Source organism: Gadus morhua, chromosome 23 (assembly GCF_902167405.1).
Source record: "Gadus morhua chromosome 23, gadMor3.0, whole genome shotgun sequence".
Lineage (NCBI taxonomy): Eukaryota > Metazoa > Chordata > Actinopteri > Gadiformes > Gadidae > Gadus > Gadus morhua.
The window spans coordinates 7,086,710-7,100,404 of record NC_044070.1 but is presented as its reverse complement, the minus strand read 5'-3'; the positions used below and the strand labels follow the sequence as shown (position 1 = coordinate 7,100,404).

The 13,695-nt window shown below is 41.2% G+C and overlaps 1 protein-coding gene and 2 long non-coding RNA genes across 3 annotated transcripts; all 3 read right to left on the bottom strand.

Annotated features, from left to right (window-relative positions):
* Nucleotides 1–2,148: 2,148 nt before the first annotated feature.
* Nucleotides 2,149–2,732, bottom strand: LOC115537546 (uncharacterized). The gene is made up of 3 exons (XR_003974826.1): nt 2,493–2,732; nt 2,287–2,377; nt 2,149–2,209 (listed from the first exon to the last, which is right to left on the bottom strand). It is a non-coding gene; the product is annotated as an uncharacterized LOC115537546 (long non-coding RNA).
* A 245-nt stretch (nt 2,733–2,977) lies between these two features.
* LOC115537646 (carcinoembryonic antigen-related cell adhesion molecule 6-like) lies at nt 2,978–7,188 on the bottom strand. Its single transcript, XM_030349692.1, has 5 exons — nt 6,700–7,188; nt 5,408–5,794; nt 4,867–5,082; nt 3,621–3,881; nt 2,978–2,982 (listed from the first exon to the last, which is right to left on the bottom strand). Exons 1-5 carry the CDS (start codon nt 6,752–6,754, stop codon nt 2,978–2,980), a joined length of 924 nt encoding a protein of 307 aa, XP_030205552.1. The 5' UTR covers nt 6,755–7,188.
* Nucleotides 7,189–12,583: 5,395 nt separating this feature from the next.
* Nucleotides 12,584–13,650, bottom strand: LOC115537517 (uncharacterized). The gene is made up of 2 exons (XR_003974822.1): nt 12,832–13,650; nt 12,584–12,722 (listed from the first exon to the last, which is right to left on the bottom strand). It is a non-coding gene; the product is annotated as an uncharacterized LOC115537517 (long non-coding RNA).
* Nucleotides 13,651–13,695: the final 45 nt, after the last annotated feature.

Sequence of the window (13,695 nt, the reverse complement as noted above, 5' to 3'; positions counted from 1 at the left end):
ACTGCGTTATTTCTCAGTTATAACTCCAGAAATATCTCCTTAGAATAGAAATAAAAAGAAATTCTCTATATTTAATCCCGTCACTCCATACTGTCCACTGACGGCGCGACTGCATGGAATAAAGCATCTGTCCAACATGTGTCAATAACATTATGTTTTTATGTGACACTGTAAACACATGATCGAATGTCAATTAAATCCCAAGTGTGAAAAACCAAGCCACACTCATCACAATCGTTGTCCGTTACTCTTGATGCTTTTCATGACAAATCAGGCATTAAAAAGGGGTTATGTTCAAGAACATTTTACGTGGGTAATTACAAACTGATTATCCAAGGCGTTCTCGTCAGTCTTATTACCGTAACCCTATAAATACAGAGGTGAGCGCCGTGGTAATGCTGCACCATGTGGCACTTCTGGCGGACCATGCAGGATTCGGAGGGAGAGGGTATTTAGGGACCATAACGATTTATTGGTAGGCTACATAAAAATATGTAACTCTATGTCAGACCACTTCTTTTTTAATTCTGGGACTGTGCGCTCCGTGCTACTGACAGAGTTCACTGCTGCAGCAACATGTTGCCACTCACTCTGCTTTTTGTTGTTGGCGATTCCAATCCCGTGACCGCCAAACAAAACTACCTTTCGGGCCTCCATCTCACCCACAAGTGTCTCCACTTCAACCTCCGTGAAATTTCGCTTTTTTGATTTTCTCAGTACTTCTGCCATTGTTTCCAACAAGACATAATACCGGCATCTGAGTCTGTTTTATATGCAGATCGCATTCATGAGGTCATTTGCATTGACCATTTATGGTTAAAAAGGGGCGTGTAGAGGGCGGAACGTGAAGCTGATTCAGCTGCGCACAATTATAGTCAGTATGTGATTTATAAAGCAAAGATTGCGTACAGGTGTGCGTACGCAGTGTTTTATAAATCCGAATATTTTTTAGCGCACGCAAAACTTGGCTTCTAGGCGTACGCACATTTTTAGTAACGATCCCACTCACAGTTTTATAAATGAGACCCCAGAGCTGTACAACTCGCAAAGAAGATGGCTGGGCCATAGTTAATGGGGGATGAGATGTATTTTCTTTCTATTTGTACCACGTTGGTGGTTTTAATGTCGTTTTTAAAACCTCTTACACACTTGATTTCATTGCTGCTTTAATCCGGTCACCAATATGCATTGCACGGTCTTGCTTTGCGTGCAATTCAATGTAAAGTTTTGTTTTGAAGCTGGTTTGCTAAAGAGGCTATGTTGCTAATGATGACTAGCCTGCTACTACTCCCCCTCGTGGCTCGACAGAAACACAAATGGCAAACTGGAAGGCTGGAGCAAGGGAAATACGTCACGTTCTCGCTGAAGCTGGTTGTTCGTACCAGCGTACCATCCAAATGGATAGCAGCATAATGCATGTTGATGATGATAGGGGGTTTCACTTTATATGGGGTTATGGCATGACACCGGCTTCCTCCATCTTCTGCTTCACCTTATCAAATAAATCGCTGTTTCACGTTTTCCGACGTCGACAACCATTAAACATCTAAAGAGATAATTAAATATTTATATATATAAAGAAATAGGAATTGTTTATATGTCTATGGCGACAACAACACGAATACCGTCTCCTTCTACTTCCGGCTCAAGTCCCCCGGCCGCATCCGACGCGGGTTTACATGCAGGTAGAAACCGGGCTATGATCGAGTTATCTAGGTGTTATTATCCGATCTCGCTTGTCCATTCATGTACCGATTTTGGTCCGAAGTAGATCGGGTAAAGGTGTTACATGCATTTTAAAGGTCTGGTTGAGGTCTTATTTGTTTCTTTATCCGATAATGACTCTGCATGTAAACGCACTGACTGTCACAACATAGTACACCTGACCAATCCTTAATACCTTAATGTGTGAATTAAGCTATCTTTTGGGGAACAATTCATGAAACATTATACAGATGTTTCCCTGTTCCAGCACCACTTTCAGGATTTTTGAGGTGCCATAATGAGCAAGGGATCTCTAATAGTAGAAAACTTACTAAGAAAACAACTTAAAGTGTCTTGTGTGTTCTTGTGTTGTTGCCTCAGGTAATTTCCTTTATGTGTCTTAGTAAAGGATGGGTTAGTAATATAAGGCTTCCTGTGTCTCACCTCCTCCACGGTATCTGGCCTTCCTCCCTGTCCACATGCTTTTCTGGAGGCCCTCTTTCTTCTGGAGAAGAGAACAGAGAGATGAAATAACAGGAGAATATAAGGAATGGAAAACGAGAAAGAGTGAGAATATCTCACCTCATCAAGAGGAAGACGATGAGGAGTATGGTGACCACAAAGACACTAATGGTTGTTACAGCTACCATTGCTATAAGCGATGATGATATCACTGGGAAATAGTCAGTGGATTACAAACACTGAAATACAAACTCTAACATAAATAGGCCATTGTTTAACTGGGTGCCTGTGACCGGAAGGTGGGTGTCTTTTAAATGAACAATTACCTTTAATAAACAAAAAGGTGGAATAAGTAAGTCCGATTGCATTATGAGCTTGGCAGTAATAGTTTCCTCCATGCTCAGATGTGATATTAGTGATAGTGTAGTTCTGTCCTGATTCTCTCACTGAGTCTTCATGTTCCTTGAACCAGGTGTAGTTAGCTGCTGGGTTGGCATCACTGCTGCAGCTCAGAGTCACTGAACTGCCCTCCTCTATTTCACCAGAGGGACTCATAGTCACTGAGGGGGTCTTCGGAAGGTCTGTAATGAAAATGATCAATTTTCATCCTTAAGTTATGAAACTGTGTAAAGCAGTTGTTCTCAAACTGTGTTACGATGCGCTATTTAGTGGTCGGCAGAGATATTTCCGTTTTTTTTTTTTATAAAATTCAAAACATAATATCAAAATACTAGTAAAAATGAAAATACATTCACTATGAGATCATTAAAAAGGGAGTTTGAAATATGTTTTTCCTTTCGACGATTACAAGCTAAACTGAGGGAAAGATATAAGTGCTTTAATTATGAATGGTTCAAAAACACTGTGATCGTGGGTCCAAGCAGGAATTATTTGGAAGTTAACTGCAGACAGAAGGAGAACATTAAAAAACTGTAAAAAAAAATATGAGAGTGAACCAAGAACAGCAGGTATGTGGTGGAACGTGGTCGTGTTCTTAGAAATGAATCCATGAAACCATCGCATCTCACGTCATCCTACAACCGAACACGCAGCCTTCTCAATAGTCTTATCATTTTAGAATAATTAGGCTTTTTCAAAAAAGGTTGTTTGTATACAACCGTTAAATGTGCCCCCTGTGTGAGCTGTGCGTAGCTGAATAGGGCGGCAGGCCTACAGTACTGTATTTTGTTATATTTTATAACATCGCCCATAATCGTTGTACTCGGGGAGACTAATATTTGCTGAGGTGGTGCCCGGAATGAAAAGTCTGAGAACCACTGTGGTATGGCATGCAACTGTGATGCCAGTATGATACAGAATAACGTTTACATTAATAAAATATATGACTTATTAATGAGTAATATTTTTTTACAGGCATACAGCAATACAGGAATACCAGCTAAATATTCGGATACAGGTAAGATTTTTCCATGTTGGACAGATTTTGAACTCACACTGGACATCCATGAATATTGAGTTAGAGCTCAGTTGTCCATATTTGTTCTCTGCGTGACAGCGGTATGTTCCTCTGTCTTCAGGGCGGATTGAGGGGAAGGTATGAGGTTGACTTGGTCCCCAGAGCAGAGGTTGGTTGTTCTTGAACCAGGTGTACTCAGCTGCTGGGTTGGCATCACTGCTGCAGCTCAGAGTCACTGAACTGCCCTCCTCTATTTCACCAGAGGGACTTGAATACACATATGTGTGTTGAGGCCCATCTGGAGACAAATAGAGACATGTAAAAAGAGCATGCAAATTTATATTCATCGCTGATTAATGATAATGAAAATCACAATGTCGAGAAGTTTTGGGGTTTATTGCACGATGAATTTACTGATAACGAATGTGGACTCAAGATTCAAGATTCAATAAAGATTAAATCAGATTTTGTCCATAGCTCAATCAAAACTAGACATTATTATTGTCCAAAGTCTGAAAACAGGATGCTTCCAAAGACGAGCTGTGGTCCCTGATTAATTTCAGTGAATAAACTTCATTCAACTTGAACCAGGTGGAGTTAGCTGCTGAGTTCAGCTCAGAGTCACTGAACTGCCCTCCTCTATTTCACCAGAGGGACTCACCTTACATTTCAGTCATTATATAAAATAGCGGCAATGTGGATCCCTGTACCAATAAAGCAGGGAATGTGTGTGTGTGTGTGTGTGTGTGTGTGTGTGTGTGTGTGTGTGTGTGTGTGTGTGTGTGTGTGTGTGTGTGTGTCTCTCTAGGACCGTTCATCAAATTTACTTCACGCTTGGCTTGTGTACTACTGAGAGCAGAGGAAGTGCAGTGTTGGCTTATTTGGACACACGACACGACTTGGAACTGCATTAGCGGGGCGGGGCTTCAGGGCATTGCAGTTCCCCTGGTCACTTGGATGCTGGATACACAACCGTTATATTAGCCTAACAATAATTAGAAGAGTCTCTGTATGTCTGCATGTCATTTGATCTACTTCACATGGCGCGGCGGGCGTTTTACTGTGAACACAGGAAGTGCCGTGTCGAGTGTGAAGTTTTTTAAAGGAGAGACTCTCGAAAAAAGTTGCAAGCCGCAATACAGGAGGCCAAGCCATCGGCCCCTCTTAGACAGGGCACGTTTTGAATGGACTCTGCACTCGTAGTTGATGGTAACATGTAGATCTGTACCCTGAAAGGTCCATTACATCTGGTATCATGTCAATTTACCGTGGAATGGACTTACACACTAAAGGAGAGCGGAGTTCGTATCCTTCAACAGCACATGAGAAGCTGTCTCCAGACTGAATGTAGGCCCTGTAGTTCACTCCCTGTCCTACATTCTGTCCATTCCTGAACCAGATGTAGGGAGGGTCACCTGCTAGGCCACACATACTGTGACACTCCAACTCTGCCCTGGTAGGATCGGTAGGGTGAGGAAAGGACACCTTCACCTGGAGATCTGGGAGGGCGAACACACACACACACACTCATTTGTCATCGAGATCTCGGTGTAACAACAAGCTACTCACAATTATTCTATAACAATAATTAAGATAACACAAACTTTCTAGACCCCTCACTCACGCAAACTTTCTAGACCCCTCACTCACACACACACACACACACACACACACACACACACACACACACACACACACACACACACACACACACACACACACACACACACACACACACACACACACACACACCCACCCAGACTCATGCAAACACACACACAAACGCACACACAGACACTGCACCCACTGATAATCCAAGTTTACCTGTTACAGATAACTTCACTCCAGGGTCACCAGTATATTCCCCACCTGCTTGATTTGTTGTGATCCTAAACTTGTAGACAGCAGAGTCACTCTGTCTCAGGTCTTTGATTCTCAGGGAACATGTTCCATGACATCTGGACCTGATACATCTGACCGATCCACAGCTGTATTCAAAACGACCTGTGTAGTCTGCATCGTGTTCCAGATCAACTGGCTGCTTGTTGGATGCTTTAGTATACCACAGTGTTCTGACTGGGTTAGGGGCAGGGCGGTACTGTACGTTGTCAGGGTATTCATAAGTGCAGCTGAGGTAAACCATTGCTCCCCTTAAAGCGCAGACATTACTAGATGAGTAAGTAACTCTCCAGTCACCATCACCATGAAGCACTGTGAAAAAACAAAGACATCTCAATGAGAATGAACAAGACACAGAGGTTCACCTGATGAACAGACCCAAAGATACATAAAGAAATGGAGGCTGGTGGGTGGAGATGGAAACTATAGATACATGCTGACCACTGAGCTGTGAGAGGAACGTTCCAGAACATCATGTGACACTAGTGTAGTAGCCAGGGGAGGCTCAAGTTCAACCTCCCCCTGAAATACAAATTTGTACACTACACTAACTGAACAACATACACTAACAGTTAATGAATTATGGTAGTGTAGGCTGCTAGGCTGTGTTTAGTGACTATAGGCCTTGTTATTTCTTAGATGTGGAGACAAGGAATGTAGAGTAGAGGAGGAGAGGAGAGGAGACAAGGAAAGTATTGGAGACATGGAGAGGAAGTGGAATTAGTGGCGAGGAGACAAGGAAAGGAGAGGAGAAGAGGAAAAGTAAAGAGGAAATTAGCAGAGCCAAGGAGGAAGAGATGAAACAAATAGAGGAAAAGAAAGGAGAGGAGACATGAAGGTGAGAGAAGAAAAGGAGAGGAGAGGAAAGCAGGAGATCTATCTATATGCCATGTCTACATCAAAATGTATGAAATAAATACGGGAAAAACTTTTGACATTGATCTTTCTTCAAAAAGTGTAAAAATAACTAAATTAACCAAATGATGTTGTCCGTAGTTACTGTTTGTAATCTCAAATGCAAATATATATTCATTCAAATATGAAATATGAGTATTGTGATGTAAATACCAACACAGTTTATTCAAGAGGCTGTATACAACTTGCAAGTAAAGTGGTCATTTGCAATGTCTTATGAACCATAACTGAAATTTACTTTTACTATACTATTATTCTATCTTCAACGTTCAACTAAATGTTAAAATTATAATTGAACCAACCTGGTACTGACAGAAGGAAAGTTAGAAATCCTCTTGCAGCTGATCTTAAATTCATAGCGAGTCCTCTCCTCTCTCACTCTGTTGTTCTGGGGACTTCTGCAGGTCAAAAACACGATAAAAAAGGGAAGACTCAATTAATTAGATTTAGTTAACTATATAAATAAAAGTTAAAAGTTACTTCATGGGAGGAAGCCGGTCTGACTTCTAGTCTGTGGTTCCAGTTCATGCAGTGAGCTGAACAGAAACCAGACAACATTGAAAGTCCTCCTTCCTCTTTAAACCATGATTTGCAGCAGAAGTAACAGTGTGTGAACTACTGGGCGTGTGAACTCCCATCGTATAATAGGTGAGACCGAGAGAAGCCGAGAAGGACGTCTGTCGCCGGGTTCAAGAAGCAGTTCGACAGACGACTGCGTTAGTCTACCACAGGCTAGACTTTTTGGAGGGAAGACACCTGGAGGGCATTGGTCCCTCCCTGGCCAGTTAGTGCCGGTTTAAAACTGTCATCAATAGAAGACAAGTGTGTTCCACTGTCGATTGGGTGTAACAATCAACATCACTGCCGCCGAGTCTCTTTCATTCTTCAAACAGGCTGAAAAGAGAGGAGGATGTCAAACACCAATGGGAAGCAGAAGGATATTCAAGACATCAGGAGTCTCATTGAAAAACATGTTTGAAGGAGTGAAAACATTCTTGGAATTCTCACAAGGGGAATTAGATGAAAAGCAAGATAAGCATTGAAATGGTGTTTGGTTTCATGAAGAGGGTTGATGAGCGACAGAATAAGGATAACGACGAAAAAATCGTAATCATGGAGGGCAGGATCAATGATCTAGAGCAGTACTCCAGAATAAACTACACAGTAGTGATAGGGTTGAAAACAAAGCCCCAGTCCAGGGCCGGCCCTGTTCACCTGGGGGCCCTAAACAGGATCATTTTGGGGCCCTGCTTTGTGGTTGATAGAGTAATTTTGCCACAGAGAACAAGGAACTGTATGCATTCATAACCCTTACATTTTTTATCCGTACCTCTTTTAACGTGATTAGTCACAATTATTTTACTACTTATTAAGTATACTCACTGAAATAGTCAAAGTAAAGCATACACACTTCATATTCGTCAAGCTTGACATACATAATATTGATTCTCAAAATGAAGAGGTCTAAGCACTCTGGTGTGCAGGGACGAAAGCGCAAAAAAGAAGAAAGAAAACCCAGTAAAGGGGTAAGAGACCTCAGCCATTATAGTTTTAACGTCATGGTCTGTCTGTTTCCTTGTCTTGTTTTGGTGTGTTACCTGTTTTACTTTGGTATCTGTCTTGTTTCTCCCCATGTACTGTCACGTTTCCCTCCTGTGTGATTACTGCTCCCTCTTTATATTCTGCAATTTTATAATCTTTTATCATCTGTCATTCTCCTTACTCACACTCGCAGGCAGAGTGCCAGCTCCCATCCCCTTTAAGAGCCATGAGCGCATTTGAATCTGACGAGTTGATATTTTGACAGCGCGTCTGCAGTCTCATATTAAGATCGATATTAAGATGTCACATCACTAATTAAGGTATGCCTTCTATTACATTTATCACTGTGTTGAAAGCTAAGTTTGAAATGATGAACAGCTGGTGCAACAGGCTGATTTCATCATTTGTCCACTGACTTCAATGATGTCAATGCATCTATCAGAGACCTTTCACTGCACTACATTCTGTACAATATGTCCTTTACAGCTAACCTCGGGAAAATATACCATGACTGATTCATACTCACTTGCTGCTCTTCATTATATTCATTTAAATCATAATAATACACATTGATGATATTTGAAATCCTCATGGTGGTAATATAAATACAAGTTTGAAAAGTGTAATTATAGCAGTCTCATTGAGCAGTGTGACAGATATTTCGCTCCAGTATTACCCGCCATGACCAATCCTCTACCAGGTATTCTCAGCATATTGGGAACATGTTTAAATAAATGAATGGTTAAGACATACTGGCCTAGTTTACTTTAATCACAATTCGTTAACCTGATGTCCCTCTATAAGAGTTTAAATGATTATTATTTTATTTTTTTTGAAGACAGTCCTTTTAGAAATCAGCTTCATGTTGAAAGAAATATGCAATTCAAAAACTTTATTAGATGGCAAATATTCCACACGAAGTGAATCCTGCTGTAGGCTGTGTGGCACAGTGTTGGCCGTCCACCTGAACACCGTACAGCCTCCCGCTCCCATGAACGGCCACAGATCCCAGTCACTAGAGTACTAGGTACACTCACCCAGCACCATAGCTCCCAGTCACCTGAGTGCTGGTACACTCACCCAGCACCATGGACAGCACCACAGCTCCCAGTCACCTGCACACCATTATCCCATCACGCAAGCTCATTCCCTTCATTAGTTTCACTCATTCTCCAATGGTTAAATACCAGCATTCCCCTCAGTTCCCTGCAAAGTCTTGCTGTTACTTACCTTCATGTCGGAGCTCTTGTATACCAGTGCTGGATACCCGTATGATCCCTTCCTGACCCTTTGGATTACGACGAAGATCCCCCGACCCCTGGCTGCCCCGATCGACCCCTTTGCCTGACCCTTGCAACCAGTCTGCCTTAAGTCCCGCCCCTGGGTTCAACCTGCTCCTTGTGCCTGAGTCATTGTTTCAGCAATACACAAACAGAAGAATTACATCAGCCTTGATAAGGGGACATCAACGAACACAAGTGTTACCTTGAAGACTCCAGAAATATTTCATTGTTTGAGTGGATCAAGCACAAGGCTCCTCTGTTCTGAAGAGAAGATGACCTAGAGAAAGATGACCTAATTAAATCATGGGAGTGCCTTAGAAATTCTAATAACAATACATAGGGGAAGGTAATGTTTAACTTACTGTGAGTGTCCAATGTTTCGGCTCATTCCCTACAGCCAGAATCAGTCAATAAACAATCTATTTTGTAGAACATCAGAACAGAAATACCACTACTGTGCCTACCCTTAGTAACAAACAAATAATATAAAACGTATTATTATTTAATCGGTTCGTAATGTCTTCTCATGATCCACTGTTTTATTTGAGTTTCCTGAACTTTTAAGGTTTAACATTTACATTAAAAATTAGAATATCAGAGTTAGCATCCTAGGGTTACATACATTACTCTGAAGTGGAGGAGCTGGCAGCAGGTGGAGTGGAGAAGATGGCTGAGACTGGGGGAAATTCTCTCAACCTCCAAGGTATTCTTCTTGTGTAGCTTCAGGTGATCAGTGTTGACCTTCTGGTTATTTATTCATGAACTATCCATGAGGTCAACACTTTCCCCTTCAATGTTCACTACCCTGAGTTGTCCAAGAAACTCCAGGTCCAGCTTTTCCCCTTTTCGTTGCTGGCTGCAAACGTTCTTCCTTCACACCATGTCCCAAGGCTGAATATACTGAGGGCTTTGGCTCTTTGGTCGGGATTTCAGTCTCCCTCTGGTTCTGCCCTGAACTTTACCACATTCTGCTGGATAATGTTCAGGATTTTGTGCTGTTGATCAATTTTCATCACCCCCTATTCTTCAAGTGACTGCTCCTAAAAGGACCCATCAACCTGTAAAAAACAAAACTGGTTATTGAACTTGATTTAAGTTCATAACTATATAACAAGGGATTCAATACTTCACAATAAATAGAAAATATATTGACATTCCAGCTTACCTCATAGTTCTCCTGCACCTGAGATGGATACTTTGCTTTCCTCCCAAACATCAGGCAAAACGGAGAGAATCGTGTTGTGAGCTGCTTTTTTGAGCGCAAACCAAACAGGGTCCAGGTATCCATGTGTGTTCGGCTTTTCTCTGGCAAGCTTCCCCAGAGCTCTAGACAGTTATTATGAAAAGTTGAATGTTTACCTTTTATTTGATCACGTTAAAGGCTGCTTCTTAGATCATTTAACGGTTAAAACAAGGTAGAAATATGTGAATTTATCTAGTAAATGCACAGAGACTCCTTCTGATCCCCAAGACTTGGCACACTTCAGTGTTGGTCTGTATGGTACAGAGAAACATTAACCCCACTGTTACATTGAATACATACAACATTTTTCATTTGAACATTCAAATGTTTTCTAAAATAGTGAGGAATATACATACTTTGACAAATTATTTTCCTTCATCAGTAACGATTCTTTGTGGCATATCAAATTGATATACAAATTTAAGAATGCACTGTGTGACCTGACCAGATTTTGATTTGGGGGCATAGGCCTGTGACGATCATCATCCCTGCCGTATATGAACCTTGGTTCTTCACTCACTCATCTCCAGACCAACCAACCAACCAACCACCTACCTACCTACCTGCCACCTCCTGCATGCTCATCTGTCTCACCTGAGCACCTCTTGATTTTTCTCGAATTCCCTCAGCCTCCTTACAATAAACCTCTCATATTTATCCAACCTCCATTGTCAGTATATTGGGTGGATTAAGTTCCAAAACATAGTCTATTATGACCACAGAGTAAAGGACCTCATCTGTCTGGTCTGATTAGACACGGGAGCTGTAACACTTTATAATAACTATCCATTATAACTAGTTAATAGATCATAAGTAAACTGTTAATTAATGAGTGAATTCTAAAGTTGCAACTATTCCTCATTTACTAACAGTTAATAAATGAGGAATAGTTGCAACTTTAGAATAACGTCCCAATAACATATATAAACTATTAACTGATACTTAACAAGTCATTAGTAAGTAATTTACTAATAGCTTGTTTATGATCTATTGCTAATTAATAAGGTATAGTTATAAATCATTAACATACAGTTAACAAGTCATTTATAACTCATTAACTAACAGTTTATTAATGATCTATTAACTATCTACAAGGCATCATTATAAATCCTTAACAAACACTGTTAACAAACACTTAACAAGTCATTAATAACTCATTAATTAACAGTTTACTTATGATCTATTGACTAGTTATAACGGATAGTTATTATAAAGTGTTACCAGCTCGGGAATGAAAAGATTCCATTTGAATGAAATAGAACCAAACAACACACCTATTTAAAGCTGCGTGCCCCCCAAATCCCTTGTTCACTTGAAAACACTCCTGTTTGGGTCTCACTAATAGTCCTTTCGCACATGAACTCCGGATCATCCCCGGAGAATCGGGTCAGGAGATGATCCGGAGTGGCCCCTTCACATATACAACACACAGCCGGATATAAGCCCCATCAGACATGTTCAGACATATCGGAGATACTCTGTATACCTTCGGCGAGGGCTGGCACCTGGGTAGAGCATGTAGGAGGCAGCATGTGATGCATTAAGTATTCAGCAGTAGTTGCAGTGTTTAATGAACAGCACATTGAAGATCGTGGGTGAGGCTTCCAACCCAGTAATGCTGACTCTTTTTGCGGTGATATATACATTGCATTTATTTACATATACGCATGTCAACAGAAGAGTGGAAAGTAGAACGCAAAATACAGGCAAGAAAAGAGAATTAGATGTTATTAGATGGAGGAAATTCTATGCAAATAATAACATGCAATAACGTTATAGTGCAGGCAGGAGATGGCGAAGATGGTTAGCTAATCAACCAAGACAGGTGTAGTCCCTAAAGACCTCCCCTAACAGGTGCAGTTAATTTAGGTAACCAGCAGGTGGTACCGTTAAGACCTCCCCTCACAGGTGCAGTACATTCAGGTACCCAGCAGGTGGGAGTGATGAAGCAGAGCTACATCCACCACAGCAAGAGGCCCTGGATAAGATGTGGCCTCGCTGGGGCCATCACAAGTGGAACATACACAATCAAGTAAATAAGTCAAAATAAATTCAAAAGTCATCAGATCATGTATTAACAGTGGTGGCAAGTATATGCAGCCAGCATATTCTTCTGTTAAACTAAATGGATGAGACACACAATCTACCTAGACCCACTATTTAAATCCTGCTGCCACAACTGGTTCAATCTCCGGGTTATTTTTTGACGGTGCTATACAACTCTGAGGTTTCTGCTGCCTCTTTCTGCTCACGCTCTCTGAAAAGAGGACAGTATTTCAGTGACCCTGTAAAGCAGATCCATTCGGTTGATAAGGTCCCAAAACGTAGAGTCTATTTCCTCTTTAGAAATACAGAGAGAAGCTTACCCAGGGACAGTGTTGGGTCTCTTAATGTTGACCACAGAGTAAAAGAATTGCATCTGTCTGGTCTGATTTGAGACGAAAGCCAGCCAACCAGCGAGGCATTTCCTGGTTCTCTGAGAGAGAGGTGTGGATGCTGGGATAATGAAGATTATCCTGCTCTCCTATTGGTTCTCTCTGTGCTGCAGGAGCCAAGCGATAGGTCAAAGCTGAGATGTTTTCAAACTCAGCAACAGAAGGTGGCTGATGGAGAGTCAGGACAGAAGAGAACATTTAGAAAACACTTTACACTTCCGGAAGACAGACTTGAAGGTCATGCGTTTCTGGTTCATTTAGAGACTCTCATGATGAATAGTGGTCCCACCATGCAGGCTGCTGTAGGCCTCACTTCAAGTCCTTGAAGTGAGCTAAACCTACAACGGTTTAGCTCCTAAAACCGTTCCTCGCTTCTTTCAAATAATACTAGCCATCAGTACTTCAATTCAGCAATCTTTTCATTATATTCACTGGCAGATGGCACTGACACTGCAAGTTTGTCTTCTAGATCTCACCCTACTTCTCACTCTTTTTAAATCTTCACCTTGATATATCTCTTAAATCCCAGACTGATAATGAATTAAACAGAAGTTTGTGTTCTCAGATGACCCCACCATAACATAGTGTCATGTGCTATGGCAATATTCCCGCAGTGTAATTATACAAACAAGACTGCCGATCATGGGGCACTGGTTGGGTTTGGTTTGATTTCATGTTACAAAACTAGAGCTGTCAAGCGATTAAAATATTTAATCGTGATTAATCGCATTAATGTCATAGTTAACTCTAATTAATCGCGATTAATCGCAAATTCTTTTTCTATGCTAAATATCC

What these genes read in the sequence shown, in the direction of transcription:
- LOC115537646 (XM_030349692.1), bottom strand. Translation starts at nt 6,754, where the DNA reads ATGAATTTAAGATCAGCTGCAAGAGGATTTCTAACTTTCCTTCTGTCA. An exon ending in TTTCCTTCTGTCAGTACCAG is followed by an intron (nt 5,795 to 6,699) that starts GTTGGTTCAATT and finishes GTTTTTTCACAG; the next exon opens with TGCTTCATGGTGATGGTGAC. An exon ending in ACTCCGCTCTCCTTTAGTGT is followed by an intron (nt 3,882 to 4,866) that starts GTAAGTCCATTC and finishes ATTTGTCTCCAG; the next exon opens with ATGGGCCTCAACACACATAT.